At 50.8% G+C, this 19,798-nt stretch overlaps 1 protein-coding gene across 1 annotated transcript in view; it reads right to left on the bottom strand.

Annotated features, from left to right (window-relative positions):
- Positions 1–820: 820 nt before the first annotated feature.
- CAMKK2 (calcium/calmodulin dependent protein kinase kinase 2) overlaps positions 821–19,798 on the bottom strand; it is a 386,485-nt gene continuing 367,507 nt past the window's right edge. The window contains 11 exon segments of the mRNA XM_066254470.1: positions 821–985; positions 4,148–4,190; positions 4,740–4,837; positions 9,307–9,435; positions 10,562–10,649; positions 10,735–10,808; positions 13,236–13,289; positions 13,890–14,089; positions 15,224–15,312; positions 15,460–15,481; positions 19,249–19,299. Coding sequence (XP_066110567.1) covers positions 821–985; positions 4,148–4,190; positions 4,740–4,837; positions 9,307–9,435; positions 10,562–10,649; positions 10,735–10,808; positions 13,236–13,289; positions 13,890–14,089; positions 15,224–15,312; positions 15,460–15,481; positions 19,249–19,299 — 1,013 coding nt within the window.

A 19,798-nucleotide genomic window follows, 5' to 3' on the forward strand; every position in this document is an offset into this window, starting at 1 on the left:
TTTTTGTAATTTAACAAGAGATTTACTAAGAAAGCTCAGTGAACTCCTTCAGAAATCTACTTTAAGTGGCTTTCAAAAAAACAAATGCATTCAAGTCCTTCAAGTGAGACCTCTCCCAGCACAACCACAAATGCCCTTCAAAGGTTGGAAAATCCCCTTTGCAAAGCAAACATCAAGCCCTTTCCGTTTTTCTGACTACAACTCTAGCCATAAAAAAAAAAAGTTCAAGTCCTTCTTACAAATAAGTTGCACAGCAGCTCCCTGCAGCTACTGAGGGCCAGCCCTGCCTTGACTCCTTGAGTCCACAGTTCAGTTCCCGAAGGTGGCACAGGTTTTAGGTTTGGGGTTTGCAGGAGACACCACGTCCACTCAGCTCCCTTTCAAATACAGCAACTAACTCTGTGGTCTGAGGCTACACCGCTGGAGTTTTCTGCCAGTTTATCACGGTCTTCAAACCTCACACACGTTCACGTGGAATACCTGACACGGTTCCCAGTTCACGCTGAAAGATTTTTGGCATAACAACGTTTTAAACAGCAATTGTCCCCAAATGCACGTGGCTCTGGGTCTGCAACTTTTCACACCTGCCCATTCAGCCAGCCAGCGGTCAAGGTCGATGTCATGGAGTCTTTTTTTTTTTTTTTTGTCCCCTTTAAAACAACAAAGGAAAAAAAAAAACCCAACAAAAAACCAACCAGAGATGATGGGCAAGGCTCTACACACGTGCTCAGTTTCCGTAGGACATGCTGCTATGGAAACGCAGGGTGCGCAGCCCGGAAGATGAGACGCCGAGCATGCGTGGTCACAGGCGGTCCGGCAGCTACTGCATGGCGTCTTCTGGTGGCAGAGGATGCAAGCATGCTCGGAGGCCCGGGCCCTGGGCCCCACAACTCTCCAAGGGCAAACCGCCTTTCACAAGAACACTTCCTCCTCCCCCACAGGGGGCGGGTCGGGGACTCGCAGGCTGTCTTCGCTGCCTTGCTTCCTGCTCATAGAACAGAAACCCAACATTAAGAGCAGGCAATGCTGGTAATAGCCCAGAACAAGCGTTCTGGGGTCCTGCATGGCCTGCAAAGTTGTTTCCTTAACTTCTTGTAGGTTCTCTGACCCTTTTTCCTTGCTAATAGAAAATTTTGTATCCCCTCTGAAAATGGAAAACCAGCATCATTTGACAACAATAGCTGAGAATACTACAAAATACAGGCAGATCTTCCTACGTGATTTAAGCCTTAAATCATGGCACAGGTAGTCCTTTGTGGGACCCACTCTGCAGCCTATTCACTGAGATCTTTTAGGTTATCTTGACCCCCGTCCCTTTTAGGGGTTACGCTCTTGCAGGGCAGGAACCATGACACTTGTTTTCAGTCACTAGGTGAACTTCTTGGGAACAGCAAGTAGGACCACCTGGGCTTGTCCTGGCACATAACCGGCTTCTAAAAACAGTTGTCAACAACAACAAAAAAGAGAAGGGCCCTCCCTCCTCTTGGCAATGCGAGTGATCAGAATAGAACAGACCAAGTTGGTGGGAGGAGAGGAGTCCTTATGTCCCAGAGAGGCCATAGCCCCAAGCACCCTGCTAGAAGCTGCCTGGGGGGCGGGGGGGGGGAGCAGGCCTGTGGAGTGATAGAGATGGATGGAAAATCCCTAAGGAGAGGCCCAAACTCTCTGCCACCTCCAAGCTGTCGCCCCTTCTACGGGAAGCCACTGGACTTGTCATACAGGACTAATGTTCACTGTGTGCCCCTGGCCAGAAGGGAAGAAGTCTCTTTGTTTAAAAATCACACTCATTGGCTCTATGTTTCTGCCAAAGAAGAGGGTTCAAGTCTCCAGGGGAGGAGTATGGTCACTAGATGGCCAAACAGACTCTCAGTTTATGCCCTACTGGCTGGCCTTGCTGCAGACAGCTGGCAGGACTCCATTGGGACCAAGGTCTCCGATGACTGACTAAGCCCTGCAGCTACTGAGTGCTGGACAAAATGGACAACCGAAGTATCCCACCTGTGGCCCGAGGGCAAGGGCAGGTCACCTCCAGGTGTTGCTGGGTCTGCAGATGAGGGAATAAAGGGGCATTAAAGCCCTTTGGACCAATTTCAGCCTGTTAATGTTGTGAAATGTTGATCTCATTGGGGGAAAAAAGAATAAAAACAACAGATTTGCATACAGACTGGAGGCAAAGCCTACAACTCAGGTTGAAAAGAGAAAGGCCAGGCCATTACACTTATATTCCCTGTCACTCTGTGAGGCTCCAACTATAGGAGGGCCCACCCTGTCATCTGACTGCAGAGACATCTGGCAGGGACTGAGGCAGCCTTCTCGGTCTGGTGATGACCGGCTCTGACTGAAAATTGTCACTTTCCCTGCTCCAGAAAAGTACAAATAATCCCCAAACATCCCTCCTATGTTACCATCTAAGCCCTGACTCCTATGGTATGGGTGTGGCCAATACATTTCATCTAAGCCAGAGGTAGTCAACCTTTTTATACCTACCGTCCACTTTTGTATCTGTTAGTAGTAAAATTTTCTAACCTCCCACTAGTTCCACAGTAATGGTGATTTATAAAGTAGGGAAGTAACTTTACTTTATAAAATATATAAAGCAGAGTTACAGCAAGTTAAAGCATATAATAATAATTACTTACCAAGTACTTTATGTCGGATTTTTGCTGTTTGGCAGAATAAATCTCTATAAAACAACTTACTATAGTTAAATCTATCTTTTTATTTATACTTTGGTTGCTCCGCTACCGCCCACCATGAAAGCTGGAACGCCCATTAGTGGGCGGTAGGGGCCAGGTTGACTACCATTGGTCTAAGCCAATCCCTAACAAATGGAAAAAGCTGATGCTTGTGCAAGAATGTTTACGGCAGCGTTAATCATTCATGATAGCCAAAAAGTGGAGACAGTCTCCATCACCAGTTGAACAGATAAATAAAATGTGGTCTCTCCGTACAATGGAATATTCTTCGGCCATGAAAAAGAATGAAGCAGCGACACATGCCACATCATAGATGGAACCTTGAAGACATGATGCTGCCCTAGCTGGACAGCTCAGTTGGTGAGAGCATTGTCCTGGTCAGGGCACATACGAAAATGGATCGATGTTCCTATGTCTCTCACTCCCTTCCTCTCTCTCTAAAAATCAAGGAATAGATGTAAAAAAAAAAAGAAAGAATGAATGAATGAAAACATGATGCTGAGTGAAAGAAGCCAGACACAAAGGACCACATACTGTGTGATTTCATTTATGTGAAATGGTCAGAATAGGCAAATGCAGAGAAACTAAAAGTAGATTGGTGGTGGCTGGGGCGTGGGGGAGCTGGGTGCTTGCACAACTCTGTGACTATGTTAAAAACCATTGAAATATAAGCTCTAAACGTGTGAATTGTACGCTATGTGAATTATATCTCGATAAAGCTGCATTGAAATTACAGAAACGGCTGTAAGGAGCTCCCGGCTGAGGCTGAAGTGGTGAGTCAGGCTCAGTGGGAAGAATGCTGAAACAGCCACCCTGCCTGTGGCAGTTCCTCAGTCTTTCAGGAACAAAATTTCTCATCTGTCCCGAAATGCCGGGAACACTGACCTGGGTGTGTGTTTGGAAGAGAGGTGGCCAGCCAGGGGAGAGAGCACCAGACCCTCCTCCCCAGAGGCAGAGGGCTCTTACATTAATTCACAGCACACTGGAAGGAGACTTATTTTCTATAATAGGTCTTAATGAATCGGAGGAGAAAGGGCAGATGCCAGAGAACCACGAGGGAGAGCCACATATGCAGCATGCCTGATTTCCGAGCTGACCATGCCGACCCACAGCAGGGGCAGCCACGGGGCCCTGGGACAGAACTGCAGCACCACTGATGGGTACTGAGGACCTGTGGGTGCCCAGCTGGGCCGTCAGACCTGAGCGAGTCCACAGGCATTCCAGGTGGAGCGCCATGCACCCGCAGCCCCAGTCCACATGCATGACCCGCCTTTGGGCCCAAGCCCCTGAACAGCCGTCCTTTCCATCCTGGGTCCAGAGGTCCAAGGTGAGCCTGGCCCAGCAGGAAGAAACATCTGCCGGCGGGGTGCCCACCACCCCTCCCCCATGCCCTGCAGCTGCCCCGCCCCCAGGTCCCTGCAGAGGTGGCTGAGCAGGCAGGCTGGCTTTACCTTGGGCTCAGACAGGGGTTCCCACTCCCTGGTTGGCTTTTTGCTGGAATCGCCAGAGGGGAGGGAAAAGGGAAGTGAGAAAGGACAGTTGGGGGCCATGGGATGCCCACAGCCCATCTCCAGAAACACTCAGACCCCAAACACCAGCTGACAGAGCTGCTGCCAGGGAGGTTATAAGGATGCCGCTCTGCCATGACACATAAGATCCCGAGACTGGCTTGCTCACCCAGCACAGGGCAGAATACCCCTGCATCAAGCAAGCCTGCTTCTGGCCACAAAAGTGCTTTCTAGTTGTCAGGAGTCCCCCTCCCCCGTTAAAGTGCAAGCCCCCTGAGAAAGGTGAACCTTCAGGGTGGATGAGCTCCCGACAAAGGGAGGCGGGCTGAGCCCGGGTGGGGTGAAACCGCAGCAGGCAGCCACTCTGCCTGCCCCAGTGTGCCCGGGCCGGTCTCGGTCTGTCCAGACGGTCCTGCTCCAGGGATGGTCCTGGCAGAGTGGGCCAACTGACAGAGCGGGCTGACCGGCAGAGCAGGCCGACTGGCTGCACTGCATGCGGCCCCCCCGCGCCCCAGGAAGGCAGGCGGTCACTCACGCGAGAGGGTTCCCGGGTGCTGACAAGCGCTCCTCACGCCGGCTGCCCTCAAACGGGTTCCCGAAGGAGCGTTTTCGTATCATGGTCTTCACCAGGATCTGAAGGGGAGAACATCTGTGTCCAGCACTGGGAGCAGGGATTCCAGGCAACATCCTCCCTTCCTCATCCTTTCTCCCCTAGCCCCTTACCAGCTCCCAGGGCTGGTGGCCCACGGCCGGCCTTTGAGAGACACTAGGCAGCATCCGGGCTAGAGCAGCCCAAGTCGTCACCTCTTTAGACTGGCCCACTCCCAGAACCTCCCTGGGCCAACAAGATTCAGTCTAAACTCCTCGGTCTGACATTCAAGTCGGGCATCATCTACTCTTGGCCTGCCCGGCCCCCAGAGAACCCTGTGCTCCCGGAGAGCGGGCCTGCACTGTTGCTCCAGTCCACCTGGTACCACCCGTCTCACCTGAGCCATTGCTGATGTGCCCTGCTGGTTCATCAACCTGTCCCGTCTTCAAGGCCAGGCCTCTAGCTTCAGTGAAAGCCATTTATGACCACACCAACAAGAAGCCAACTATTACTTCCCAGGTATAACGGAGGTGTGGGTATGGGTGTGTGTGTGTGTGTGGGGGGGTTACTGTACTTTTTAAAAATTGAAATATAATTCCCACAACATAAAATTCACCATTTTTTTTTCATTGTGGTGGCAACACCTTAGTTGTTCCTTTATTGCTTACTCATATGTGCCTTGACCACGGGCCTTCAGCGGACCGAGTAACCCCTTGCTGGAACCAGCAACCTTGGGTTCAAGCTGGTGGGCTTTTTGCTCAAACCAGATGAGTCCGCTCTCAATCTGGCGACCTTGGGGTCTCGAACCTGGGTCCTCTGCATCCCAGTCCAATGCTCTATCCACTGTGCCACCGCCTGGTCGGGCTAAAATTCACCATTTTGAAGTGTACAATTCCATGGCTTTTTGTATGTTCATATCACCACTATCTAATTTCAAAACATTTCTATCACTCTATAAAGAAACTTTCTCCCCATTACCAGTCAGTCCCTCCCTATATACCCAGCCCCTGGCATATACCAAACTGTGTTCTGTCTCTGAATCTGTCTATTCTGGACATTTCATGTAAATGGAAGGACACAGTCAGTGACCCTTTTATTATTAGTAGCATTAATTGAGAGGCAGGGAGGCAGACAGACTCCTGCATGCTCCCTGACCAGGATTGACCTGCCAAGCCCCTTACTGGGCAATGCTCTGCCCATCTGGAGATGCTGTTCCACTGCTCGGCAACCAAGCTACTTTAGTGCCTGAGGCAAGGCCATGGAGCCATCCTCAGCACCTGGGGTCAACTTTGCTCAAACTGAGCCATGGCTGCAAGAGGCAAAGATAGAGAGAAAGGATGGGGGTGGGGGTGAAGAAGCAGATGAGCGCTTTACCTGTGTGCCCTGACCAGGAATCAAACCCAGGACTTTGACACACCGAGCAGATGCTCTACCACTGAGCCAACCGGCCAGGGCCATAGGTGACCCTTTGTGCCTGGCCTCTGTCACTCAGCATCATGTTTTTGAGGTTCAGCTACATTATATCAGTATTTCATTCCTTTTTGTGGCTGACTAGTGTTCCTTTGTATGGACATACACTTTCTCTGTCCATTCATCCATCGGTGGACGTGTGGGTTGTTTCCCCTTTCTGGCTATTGTGAATAATGCTGCTGTAAACACTGGTGTCCAAGTTTTTGTGTGGATATATGTTTTCCACACAAAATGTTTTCACTTCTCTTGGGTCTATCCTCAGGAGTGAAATGCTCAGATCACACGGTACCCAGGTTTACCAGTTTGGAGGACCTGCCAGACTGCTGTCCACAGTGGCTGTACTACTTTATATCCCTGACTTAGAATATCTCACTCTAGGAGTTTGGAACTTATCCTCTTGCCAGCCAGGGAGCCATGGAAGGTTCTGGAGCAAGGGAGTGAACCAGTCACCCTTGGTTCCCATGAAGGAATTTTCAAGAAAATGGCCTCAACACCCGTAAGTCTCTGGCCCCTACCCACTTCATGCAGAGCACAGTGCCTCTTCAAGCTGACTCGCATATTGAGATTCTGATTATTTAAGGATTTACTGCTAAGAAGATAAATGTTACATACACACACGCGCACACACACACACACACACTGATTTACCAAAAGGTAGAAACACCCAAATTTCCAACTGAAGAACAGATAAACAAAATGTGGTCTACCCATACAGGGGAATATTCCTCAGCTATAAAAAGAAATCGCATGCTACAATATGGATGAACCTTGAGAACATAATAAATAAAAGAAGCCAGTCACCAAACGCCACAGATTTTCTGAATCTCTTTATATGAAGTGTCCAGAACAGGCCAATCTGTACAGACTCAGAACAGACGAACAGACTGGTGGGTGCCAGGGGCTGGGGAGGAGAGAACTGAGAGTGACGGCTAATGAGGACAAGGTTGCCTTTAGGGTGACGGCATCACAACTATCGACCTGACAGTCACATATTGTAAATGTAACACATGCCACTGTATTGTTCACTTTGAAATGGTTCGTTTTATGTTACATGAATTTCATCTCAATATATAAAGAAAGAAAAAAAAGACACTGACTTAGAGAATGAAGGCCATCGCTTGCCAAGGCCTGGGATCTACAGCCCCTGGGTCACGACAACCCTCTCCTCCAGGCCTTTGCAAGGGTCGCCTCCGCCCACTCCCTGGCAAGACCACCCTGCCCTGCACCTCCCCTGTGGTCTTCTCTAACTAGCCAGCCCTTCCCAGCCTCTCCTCTGTGAAGCCTCCGCTCCTGCCTCTCTCCGCGCTGGCCTGTTACTATGTGGTGGCACAGGAAGGAGATTCGTCCCAGGCCCATCTTTCTCATGAAGCCAAGAGCCCCTTGAGGGCTGGTGTTGTGCCCAGTTCCTCTCTGTAACCCCATGCCCAGCACACACAGGGTGCCAGGAGGGGACCTGGACTCCCCTGCTGCAGCCACGCCCCTCTCAGATGGCTACAGTAGCCCCCACTTCCTCCCTGACCCCTCACCGTCCACCCTCCACGTGGAACCTTCCAGAGGCCAACCCTGACTGTGCGGCTCCGGATTCAAACCCTGCATGCGCTTCCCACACCTCTCAGCACACAGCGCTTCTTCCAGGTGGCCGTATCCAATCCGTCACCCAAGTCGTGTGCTCCCTTAGGGGTACACCTTGCGGCCCCTCCGTTATACCGTACATTTGTTGGTGGTTTGCCCAGCATCTGCCTCTCCAGGACGGGGGGGGGGATTCCCTGTTAGTTGTCTTCATCACTGCACCCCTGCTACCAGCACAGGATGGGAGACCACTCAAGTGTTCAAGCGCTTCCTAGATAACCAAGGACTAGCTCAGGCCTCTAGGGTCAGACGCCTTCTCCCAAGAACATCCCAAGCCTGGAACAGAATAACCCATGGTAGGTGCTGGGGTCCGACATCAGCCACCTGCCCCACTAGGGGCGTAGGATGTGGGCGCAGGAGGTGGATGAGAAAGAGTGAGCAGTTGCAGGTGAGTTTTTAATAGTGGAAGTCATGCACAGGCCCCAGATAGGGAAGGAGGAGGAAGATGTGAATGGAGGCCCTGCACAGGGGCTCAGGGTTTGAGAGCAGGAGAGAGAAAGTGTGTGGGGAAGCAGAAGGCAGAGGTGCAAAGCTAGGAGAAAAGGGGCCAGCACTTGGGCTCCTACCCGGGGAATCACACGAGGCCCCGCCCAGAGCCCAGGGCCTAGGGCCCTGCCTGTCTGTGGGGGCTAGGGCTTTGGAGGTGGCCATGGTGGCTGGCCAGTGGATTCTGCCCCAGGACTGTTGCCGGGGAGCTGGGTCCCTGAGGGTCCTGGTCTCCCTCCTGGGGCCAAACACCCTGAAGTGCAGGGGCTTGGCTAGTGGGTGACCCCCAGAGTCTCTGTCTGAGGTTGAGCTGGAGGATTCCACATTCTGGCTCCTTCTTCCTGGATCAGGATCCAAGTGTGAGGCTATGGAAGGGGCCTGGTGCCTTGTGAACGACCCCCACCCTCGGGAGTGAGGAAGAACCTTCTGAGGCGTGTGGAATGGGACCCTGCCCTTAGCCCTGGAGCTGTGCGCACAGCAGACATGAGAGAAGCTAAGCCATTCGCCCTGGAGACTGGAGATCCGCCCAGGGTGGGGGGAGTCCTGTCTCGGCAGCCTTGGCCCTGGCTCTTCCCTGGCACCGGCCCTGCCCCTTCTCTTCCTTCTGCTCCCCGACATGCTCTGAAAGCAGGCGTTCTAGACGGGGCAGTAGGATCCTTGCAGAGGGGACACCCCTCTCCATTGCAACACGGGGTCTGGCTATAGATAGAATTCAAGCTAGAAGACACGGGGGCACCTGGCCCGATGTGTGCCCGACACCCAGAGGCCGGTGGCCGTGGGTGAGGTGCAGAGCCAGCTGTCCGTCCTCTGACTTTGAGGCCCACTGCCTGCTTCTCAGATGCCTGCCTGTGTCCTGGCCTGTCCTGCCAGGGCCCGCCTTCAGCGACTCTCTGTCCCTGTTCTCGGTCAGTGGTTCGTGCCGCCTTACCACGGTCGCCAGGCTGGGAATGTGTTTGACCGAGTTCTCGACTTCCTCTTCGGTCACCTCGACCAGCGTGCAGTTCTCGTCCTCCGACGGCAATGGCTCCGCCCCGTGCCTCGTGACCCAGGGGTGCAGCTTCAACGAATGACAGGAGGGGTGAAGGGTGGGCCCTGCTGGCTCCCAGAGGCAGGACAGCGGAGCCAGGGAAGGGGTGCAGGAGGGGAGAGGCAGTGGCCTGAGGTCAGACATGCAGGAGAGCTGAGAAGCCGGGCAGAGGGCAGGGGTGAGCAAGATGGGAGGGAACATGGAAGAGACGAGAGACAGAGAATGGGAGGGAGCAACGAGGCTGAGATGTGTGCATACCAGAGTCTCCACCTGGCCCAGATCTTGGCAGAAGTAACTGGGATTTGCTATCTGCCCCGCATGGTTGCCAGAGGAGCGCCCATCACCCCATCACCCACTTCCCTCATGCTCGGAAAGCTCAGCTCAGGGCAGGAAGCCTCCTCCTTATTTTACAGCAGGGCACACAGAGGCTCAGGTAGGTACCATGACCACAGACCAGCTGGAAGGACACAATAAAGAGAGGACCCAGGCAGGGGTCTGTCCCCCACTAAACACCCCTTGGTCCAAGTCCTAATCTGTGACATCCTGGGCTTCCCCCTCTTTTAATGCTAGTTAGCTCGGCACCTAGGGGTCCCAGAAGCAAAGCTCTAGATTTCTTAAAGAGCCAGATGTGTGGGTGTGGCTGTGGCATTGGTTGCAGTGCTGGGAGTAAACAGGGGTCTCTCCTAACAGTGCTTTCTGCAATAGGTTGGAAGTCGGCAGGCCAGGGTGAGGAGTGGGGTCACACTGCTAACTTCCTCCCATCCTCACTGCCATTTCTCAAAGAGATGGATAGGGTCCAGGAAAGGGCCCAGGACTTGGGCAGCCAACGCGTGGAGCACACAGAGGTCGCCATCTTGTCTGGGGAGGGTGGATGCCATCAGCCCGAGCCAATCAGAGTGCGCGCCGGCTGCCCTGGTGGCAGCAGGCCCCCACTTCCACAATCACATCCGCACAAGCCCCAAATCCTCCTCCTGCCTCCCAGCCGGCAGCTCACAGGCCTCACAGTATGGAGGGCAGCGGTCCAAGGACAGCATGGCACGGAGGGTGTGGGGCAAGGGGCCTGGCCAAGGCAGTGCTGAGCCAAACAGTTCCAAGCAGAGGACACAGGCCAAACCACCAGCACGTGCCCCACAGGACAGCAGCGGTCCCCAGGTACCTTGATTTCCGGCACCATGATCCGCGACTCGGGGTTCTTGTCCAACATGCGGGTGATCAGGTCCTTCAAGTCCTCGGCTATGTCCGGCCTGGGGGCGAGAGACGTGTCAGAACGCACAGTACCACTTAGGGCTCAGAGAATGAGGCGACTCAGGGCAGCCAGTCGATACTCACTGGTCTGGAAATTCCAGAGCCTGACTCTTGATCTTACTGTGTAAATACAGGATCCGCTCGTCCATGAACGGGCACTGCAAAGAGGTCAGAGCGGCCGTCAGTGACTGGCACATCTGTCCTACAGGGGCCGCTCTGTGCGGTGTCACTCCACAGGGGTTACAGCAGAGAAACAGACAGACCAGTGGCCTGATCTAGGGAGGGAGCAGCTCACACCCCCGCCCCCCACCAAGTTCTAGAAGGATCAGAAAAAAATGCAAACACTCTTCTTCACCCACCTACTCGGTGAACAACACAAAAGTCATCACAGTCATAGCAGAGATTTGTGAGGGCTTACCCTGGACCAGGACCTGTACTGAGGTTTCTCAGGATGAATATTTCATTGGCTCGGAATTTCCTCTGCCTGGAATGTTTGTCCCACCAACACCTGCCTGGCTTTTCTCCCATCATTCAGGTGTCTGATCAGAGCACACCTTCTCAGGGAAGCCTTCCTGAGCTCCTGTCTCAGGCAGGCACGCCCTGCCCACCCTGCTGCCATGCGCCTTCTCATCACGGCGTCTATCCCTGATGCTATATTACATATGTATTTGTTTTCTGTTTAACTCCTGTCCTGGAACATCAGCTCCAGGAGGGCTGGGATTTCTGTCTGCCTTGCTCATTGCTGCCTCCCCACTGCCCAGCAGCATCCCCTGGCACAAAGTAGAGGCTCAATAAATACTTGTTGAGTTAATGAGCACTGGTTTCTGTTGATCCTCTCAGTCACCGTAAGAAATAATAAGTATTGTTCTCATTTTACAAAAGAGAAAAACAGAAAGTCAGAGAGGTGACATGTCTCAGGAAGTGCAAATCTGGGATTTAAGTCTAGACTGAGCTGACTCTGCAGCCACTCACACGCCACCTCCTGGGGACAAATCAGCCATCTCCCCCAGCAGGGGAGGGCCTGACTCCGGAGGAGCTCAGTTATTACGTTGGAAACGGAACCTTCATGTGAATGCTTAGAAGGTTGAAAAAGTCTCAGAAAGTGACCTAGTCCATTCCTGTCCCAAGGAAAATGACTTAAAAGCAGTATCTTGAGATAAGAAGTTTGGACGACACAGGTATATCTACCTAACAAAACTTTAAATTAAACAGTACACTTAAGACCCGTACATTTCACTATATGTCATCTTTACCAAACACACACAAAAAGAGAACCACGAACACACAGTGAGAGCTCCAGCTAATCACTGAACCCTAGAGCACTGGGAAGTGTCGAGATGCTGGTAACTTACTCTGAAATATGTAAAAAAGGTAACGTAGACTGAGGATGCACAGACATGTGACAAAGCAAGATTCTTTATGGCAGAATCCAAGTGGCAGCCTCATGGATGTTTACTGTACAATTCTTTCAACTTTGCTATATGATTGAAAAATTTCCAATCAAATGTTAAGGGGAGGAAATTACAAACTCCTCAACATCCTCACAGAACCAGTTTTATAAACTTTCCTCAATAGAAGCACAAGCTCACAAAAAGAAAATCCATGCTTTCATCTCTGGATATCAAGCCGCACTTCAGAGTTAAAAACAGAAGCTCCTAATTGGCTCAGTGGTAGAGTGTCGGCCTGGTGTGCAAGAGTCCTAAGTTCGATTCCCAACCTGGGCACACAGGAAAAGCGCCCATCTACTTCTCCACCCCTCCCCCTCTCCTTCCTCTCTGTCTCTCTCTTCCCCTCCCGCAGCCAAGGATCCATTGGAGCAAAGTTGGCCCGGGTGCTGAGGATGGCTCCATGGCCTCTGCCTCAGGCGTTACAATGGCTCTGGTTGTAACAGAGCAGCGCCACAGATGGGCAGAACATCGCCCCCTGGTGAGCATGCCGGGTGGATCCTGGTCGGGCGCATGCGGGAGTTTGTCTGACTGCCTCCCCGTTTCCAACTTCAGAAAAATTAAAGAAAATTTAAAATAAAAAATAAATTAAAAAACAAAACAAAACAGAAGCCCCTAAATATCAAGATTAACAGCAGAAAAAAAAAAAAAAGACGACAAGAAAAGACAAAACAGCAAAACAGTACTCCCTAAATCAAAAACGCCAAATGGATTTCAACATCGATTCCAATTCTATCCCTCTAACAAACAGCTTCTAGGAATGCTCTGTGGAGGAAAACATCAAAGCAGTGTTGGGCTCAGGAGGAAAAGTGCAATTATTGATTAGTATTGTCTGTCTCAGGTTTAGGAGTGGGGACAGCAGCACACTTGCTGTCCTTGCCCTAAGTCTATCAACTATGTACAATCTCTAAGAGCCTCTGCCCATCTTTCTATTTTAACAGATCATATTTTCACAGATATGACTATCACATACAGATATATACCTGTGGGAAGAAATCCTTTTTCATATTCAGACCTAACTGTAGAAATAAAAATATACGACTTCTAAATGAGTAAGTACTGTCTCCCTGCAAAGGTCACTATTAATCCGAGGCGGCCATCCAGCCACACTCAGGAGGCAGGGCACCCCCACGCTGTTACCTGGCCAAACACAAAGCAGTACAGTGTCACACCCATGGCCCAAACGTCCAAGGCCTGCAAGGAAAAAAACAAGGAGTTTCATGAGAGGGGACAACAGTGGTGATGGGCACCTACCGCTTTTGCCTGTCCAGCATCAACTCCTCCAGCTTTCCTTTGGGGAACCACCTATCATTGATTCTCAGTCCATGGAGTTGAGGTGGGGTTGATCCTGTCCCTAGCTTCTGGGCAGGCACATGACCTAGGCCTGATCAATGAAAGTACTGCTTCCCCCAGGCACAGTGATTGGTTCAAGGATGGGCACATGACGCATGCTGGGCCAATCAGAGCCAACCCCAGGATTTCTGCTGGAGCTCTTCAGGAAGAGGAATGGTTATTTCTTCTGAGGTTAGTAAACTGATAGAAAGGCGCCTAGAGCTGCTGGTGACCCACCCATCTGGGGAGGAAACCCATTCAGGAAAACAGACCTAAGAGGTAGACAGATGGATTCCTATTTGAATCTCTGTATCTAACCAAGCCCAAAGCCAAATGTACCCCACTCATCTCCATAATTGAATGGATTCACTGCTTGAGCCACTAAGTTGGATTTTTGCCACTTACAACTGAGAGGACCCGAACACAGGCAGAACTCAGCACCTTAGGTAAGTCCAAAGCTACCTTCCCAGAGAAGATTTTCTGGGTCTCGGAGAGCGACTCGGGCGCCATGAAGGCGGGCGTGCCTACAGTGTTAGACAGGAGCGCATCGCTGCCCTTGAACTCGTTGCTCACGCCAAAGTCGGCAATCTTGATGTGCCCATCTTCTCCGACCAAGAGGTTGGAAGGTTTGATGTCCCGGTGGATGATCTTCTGATAGTGTACTGGGGGGCAGAGAAGACACCGGATGGGAGAGAGGGGGCAGGAAAACCACACGAAGCATTCCAAGTGGACAACACAGCCCAGATACCCGTGCTGGATGCCTCTGTTCCACCATGGTCCCAGAGCCTTCCTATGCTCCCTCTCCAAGACCTGCTAGACACCCACCTGAACATCTTTAAGGATGTTCCCCGTCCTCAGAAATGATGAAACACAAATGGCCAAAGCAATTACGAACTGCCTGCTATAGTCTTAGTCACCAGTGACAGAGCATGGAGAGTTTTTGTGGAGCTTGGCTCCCCACTAGAAGCCTCAAGATTTGTGACAAACACATTCTCATTTACTAATGCCAGCACTCAACCTGCTCACCAAACCAACAATGACTAGAGCAGGTCTATTTAAAGTGTCAACCATGAAACAGGACTGAGGACTTAGTTAGTTCTTCCTGCCAATAGCCTGGATGTCAACCCATGGGGGACAACAAGCCTATGGTCCGGAAGACCCAAATGCATTTCTGTGGTGTTGATGATGATGATAATGATGGAGGAGATGATGACATGGGTAGCAGCGTCCTGTGTTGAGTGCCCAGGCTGGGACCTATTCTGATAACTACTTCTTATTTACCCCATTTAAATCTTGCCACAATCCTAATGTGACAGGCAAGGGTAAGAGTCAAAATGTTTAACAACCAGAATTAGGAATAACACCTGCCAATCGGAACCACTGATGTGCACTGGCTGATTTCAGCCCTGGTAAGAGACACTTTATTCCCATTTTACAGATGAGGAGACTAAGGTTCCAGGAGATAAACAGGATGCCCATCCCAGGGTTGCTGGGAATAGGAACAAGGGAAATAGAATCCCTAACAATGCCTGGTCAACACAGCAAGTGATGGATAAATGTTCACTCTTGCCATTGCTCTTAATTTGTCCTGTGGGGTAGGAATAAGGGTTTCTGCTACTAGGGCATGGCCACAGGAGGGTTCTCTGCAGCTGCCCGTGACTCTGCATCTCAGACAGTTCTGTTTCCTGCCCGCCTCTTTGAGCTCTAGGAGAAAAATAAGAAACTCCCTACTTTCCACTCACGCCCTAGGAATGCTAACTACCCTGGGAGAGACCCTTCCCTCAGGTCCCGCTTACAGTACTCAATGCCTTTGATCAGGTCCTGGAAGTAGAAACGGGCCTGGTCTTCGGAGAGCGGTTTGAGGGTGGGCACCTCCATCACAGGCCTGAAAGGTCGACACCCACATGAGGAGCGGAGAAGACATTGCACATCTGCCTCCTCTCACAGCAGAGCCCCGAACTGCCTTGCTCAGCTCCGCAGCCCACCAAGCTTTGGGCATCACAACCGCCGGGGGTGGGATGGGGACACTCACCCTTGGTTGACCAGTTCAAACACTGTAGGGAACAGAAGGGGTAAATTGTTACATTGGGAAATTAGAAATCCATGTTCTTTCCCATCATCCCCTCCTCCCAACTGCCCCTAAAACACCAAGAAGCACAGAAGCTAATTTGAGACTAGAGAGAGAACAGTCCACCAAATCAAGCCACTAAAGTCCTATTTTCTAAGTTCCCATCAGGAGTTTAGGGGTCAGAGATTTCTGATGTCCCAGCCTGGCTATACTTCTAGTCTTTGAAATACCCAGAGAAAGCTCTGGGACAGGAGGCTCAGTTAGTTAGAGCATCTTCTCAATATTCCAAGGTTGCAGGTTTGATCCCCGGTCAGGGCACATACAAGAATCAACAAGTGAATGCATAAATAAGTAGAACAACAAAGCGACGTTTCTTTCTCTATCTTTCCCTTCCTCTCCCTAAATCAATTAAAAAAAAATACTGCCTGACCTGTGATGGCGCAGTGGATGAAGCATCAACCTGGAATGTTGAGATCACTGGTTTGAAATCCCAGGCTTGCCCAGTCAAGGCACACATGAGAAGCAACTACTGTAAGTCAATGCTTTCCGTTCCTCCACCCTTCCCATCTCCCGCCCTCTCTCCTCTCTCTAAAAAGCAATAAATAAAATCTTTTAAAAAATACCCAGAGATAACAAAGCAGGAAGACAGGAGACAGGCAGGGACATCTCTGTCCACTCATACCTCAGAGATCTCAGGGATAAGACCAATGCTAAACTCTGTCAGATGTAAGGGGATACAACCCAAATGTCGATTTACTTAGGCTCAAAGAAGTAGCCCAGGGGTCTTCAAAACCCTAGGAAAGCTTCGAGTCAAGAAACAGCATGAATAGGTTTCAATAAACTGGTGAGCCCGCGCTCAAGCCGGCAACCTTGGGGTTTCAAACCTAGGTCCTCCACATCCCAGGCTGACGCTGTATCCCTGTGCCACCACCTGGACAGGCTACTAATCTGATTCCTGTCTCTACAGATTTGCCTATTCTGGAGATTTCATATATGTGAAATCATCCACTGTTGACTTTTTGCAACTGGCTTTTTCACTTAGCACAATGTTCTTGTCCGTGTTGTAGCATTTATCAGTGCTTTGTTCCCTTTTATTGCCGCGTAACATTACACTGTGTGGACGGACCACATTGCGTCTATCCGTTTCCCAGCTGATGGGCACCTGGGTCATCTCTACACTTCAGCTGTGGTGAATAATGCTGCAGGGAGCGCTCACATACACACATTCACGGGCAAGTGTTTGTCTGCTTATGTTTTCACTTCTTCTGAGTCTATGAATTCCACCCAAGTGTGGAATTACTGAGTCACGTGGCATGGTTATCTTGATTTTGTTCTGCTTGGGCAAACCGAGCTGGGGACATAAAGCTGTCCTTGAGGAAGTGAAACCATGGCTCAGTAGGTTTCAAAATCAAGTAGAGATGACTTTAGAGTTGCCTGTGGCTAGACTCACCTACCCATGCTGGAGTGAGTGTATGAGAAGAGACCAAAAGGTTTTTCAAAGCTCTCCAAGGGCTGAGGTGGCCAAGGGGAAAGAGCACCAACTGCTTCAACAAACAGGTTCTAACCAGAGAAGGAACTTGACTCCCCCCCCCCTCCCCCCCGTCTTCAAGTTCATCAACCAGTGCTGGGCAGAACAGAGGTCAGGCAGACCCGCCGTGGCTTCAGACTGGCCAAAAGCAAAGGCAACAGCCCTGACGGTAAGGCCGCAGACAGGAGCACTGGTCCCTCAGCCCTGGTTCCCCCCCACCACCAAGTGGTTATGTGAGTTTCATCTTTCAAGAGCCCTTTTGTGAATTTCTGCTCCTTCCTCCCACCCACCCCAGCACCAGAAATCAGTTGGCACTGAGGGGGAAGCTGGCTTGCTGCAACAAGGTCTATTTTCAGTCACTCACAGTTTAACCACACTTGAGGCTGAGCAGCAAGCAGGTGGGAAGTTTTTAACCTCTAGCAATACTGATCATGTTAGCCACCCTTTGAGGGTCAGGACGGCAGCTGCAGGACTCACGCTGACACCTGCTGTGGGCCACGTGTGCTACCCTGGAAAGATTTCCAAAGCCTTCAAAATCAAATACCAAAGGTCAGCATGGCTTCTTGTCACAACAGTACCTCAAGAAGTGACAAACTCTCTTGGCAAAGCTGCCTGCCTCACACTTAAGAAATGGCTCTTTGGCCTGACCAGGCGGTGGCGCAGTGGATAGAGCATCGGACTGGGATGCAGAGGACCCAGGTTCGAGACCCCGAGGTCGCCAGCTTGAGTGTGGGCTCATCTAGTTTGGGCAAAGTTCACCAGCGTGGACCCAAGGTCGCTGGCTTGAGCAAGGGGTTATTCGATCTGATGTAGCCCCACGGTCAAGGCAAATATGAAAAAGCAATCAATGAACAACTAAGGTGTCGCAACAAAAAACTAATGATTGATGCTTCTCATCTCTCTCTGTTCCTGTCTGTCTGTCCCTATCAATCCCTCTCTCTAACTCTCTCTCTCTAAAAAAACAAAACAAAACATGGCTCTTTGGAACTTGGGTCATGTTCTTTTTATCCTTGTTGGACTTCACAGCTCAGACCCTCCAATGGTGCCCTTCTTGCTCAGAGTAACGGACAAGGTTTTACAAAGGTGTAAGGTGTCCTCTGCCATCTGGCCCCCACGGTCCTGCACAAATGCCACTTGGTGAGGCTCCTCTATAGAGGAGCCATTCTATTTCCCAATCCTCCAACCTGGACTCCTGGCTCCCCTGACCCTGTTCGGGTCTGCTCTTTTCCACAACGCTGTCACCTGCGGACACCTACGCATAATGCTTGGGTACCAAGTGTGTCCATCTGCCCTCACTAGAGCGATAAAATATCCCAGGGGCAGGGAGTTTTGAATTCTTGTTCCGTGAAGAATCTGGAACAGGGCCTGACACATTGTAATGTTTGTTGAATGAACAAACGACTTCCTCAGAAACAGCCCAAAGCCACGGGGAGTCAGGTCTGGGGTCCCAAGTGAGCGAATTAGGCTGGGGATCCCACCATTCTGAGCCAGAACGCATCTTTTACAGTTTGTGATTTCTGCTGAATTTCATCCAATTTCATTCATGGGCCTATCGTGTTTATAATTTAGCCATATCTATACATCATGTAAACTATTACTTGTTTCATTTTTCTCCTTCTCTCTAATAGACTCAGTTTTAAATTTCCTGGCCTTATACTAGGTAAGCTATCCATGAAGTCATGAGTTTAGTGTGCTGGTTAGAGTTTTTCCTATATAATGGCAAATTGAATCTAAAAAAAAAAATTTTTTTTATGTTTGGCCACGTGCCACCTAAATCATCTATATTTAAAGTAGCGATGGCGCCACATTTTGAGAAATATTGTAACTCTGTAATGTTCACATTTTTAAATGTTCACGTTTTTCTTTGACAATTTTTTAAAGTGAACACAGCTGATGTTATTTTCTATATAGCTTCTAAATTGTTTGTAAAGGCATCCTCAGTACCTACAGCGGTGCCCAGCATTCATGCTCTTCGATATCTGCAAACGAACGCATAGGACATCCAGACAAAGGAAGTCCTACCAAGTCTCCCCTCCACGTCCTGCTTCCCATGAGGATTGCAACGCTCTGTGGGGCTCCCGGTTGGCCCCCCGCTGACATGGAGGAAGAGAAGCTATCCTTGGTGAGAGATGTCAGGGGCGGGGGCTACCTCCAGAGGACACCTGGGCTTGGGCAGGCACAGCTGCCTGAGCAAGGGTGGCAGGAGGCAAGGGCTCAAGTCTTACCCATGTACAGATGGTCCTCATTAGGGTCATCCAGGACCTGGTGGCACGGCCACGCAGAACAGGCCGGAGACAGGCACAGGGAGAGGAAGAGAGAGAGAGAGAGAGATCAGATACAAGCGGAGGAGAAGCAGCATCTCTGTGACCACATTTGCCAATGGGGGGGCTGCGCAGCCACTACTTTTCCTAGTTAAGATGAGGGGCACAGGAAAAAAACCCCGAGTGTGCCATCCCGACGGCCATCTGGAAAAGAAGCACCATCTGGCGCAACCCTCAAGGGTCTGAAATACCCAGACAGGAGATTACCAATAGGAGGGGGCAAATTCCTCCCCGGGAAATGTCTCAGCTTGAATAAGACTCCCACCTGTCTCCTAGGAGACAACTGGATGACCTTTAAGGCGAAAATTCAAACCCTGTCCCTCTTCTCCCCACCCCAGCAGGACATGAGGCCTCCGAGCCTAGAACTCCCCTCAACACTCTCTCTTCTCCTTCCCTCATGGCCTCTGCTTCCATCTCATACTATTTCTACCTTTCTTCCTCCTTCTCTCCAAAG

Source organism: Saccopteryx bilineata, chromosome 2 (genome assembly GCF_036850765.1).
Source record: "Saccopteryx bilineata isolate mSacBil1 chromosome 2, mSacBil1_pri_phased_curated, whole genome shotgun sequence".
NCBI lineage: Eukaryota > Metazoa > Chordata > Mammalia > Chiroptera > Emballonuridae > Saccopteryx > Saccopteryx bilineata.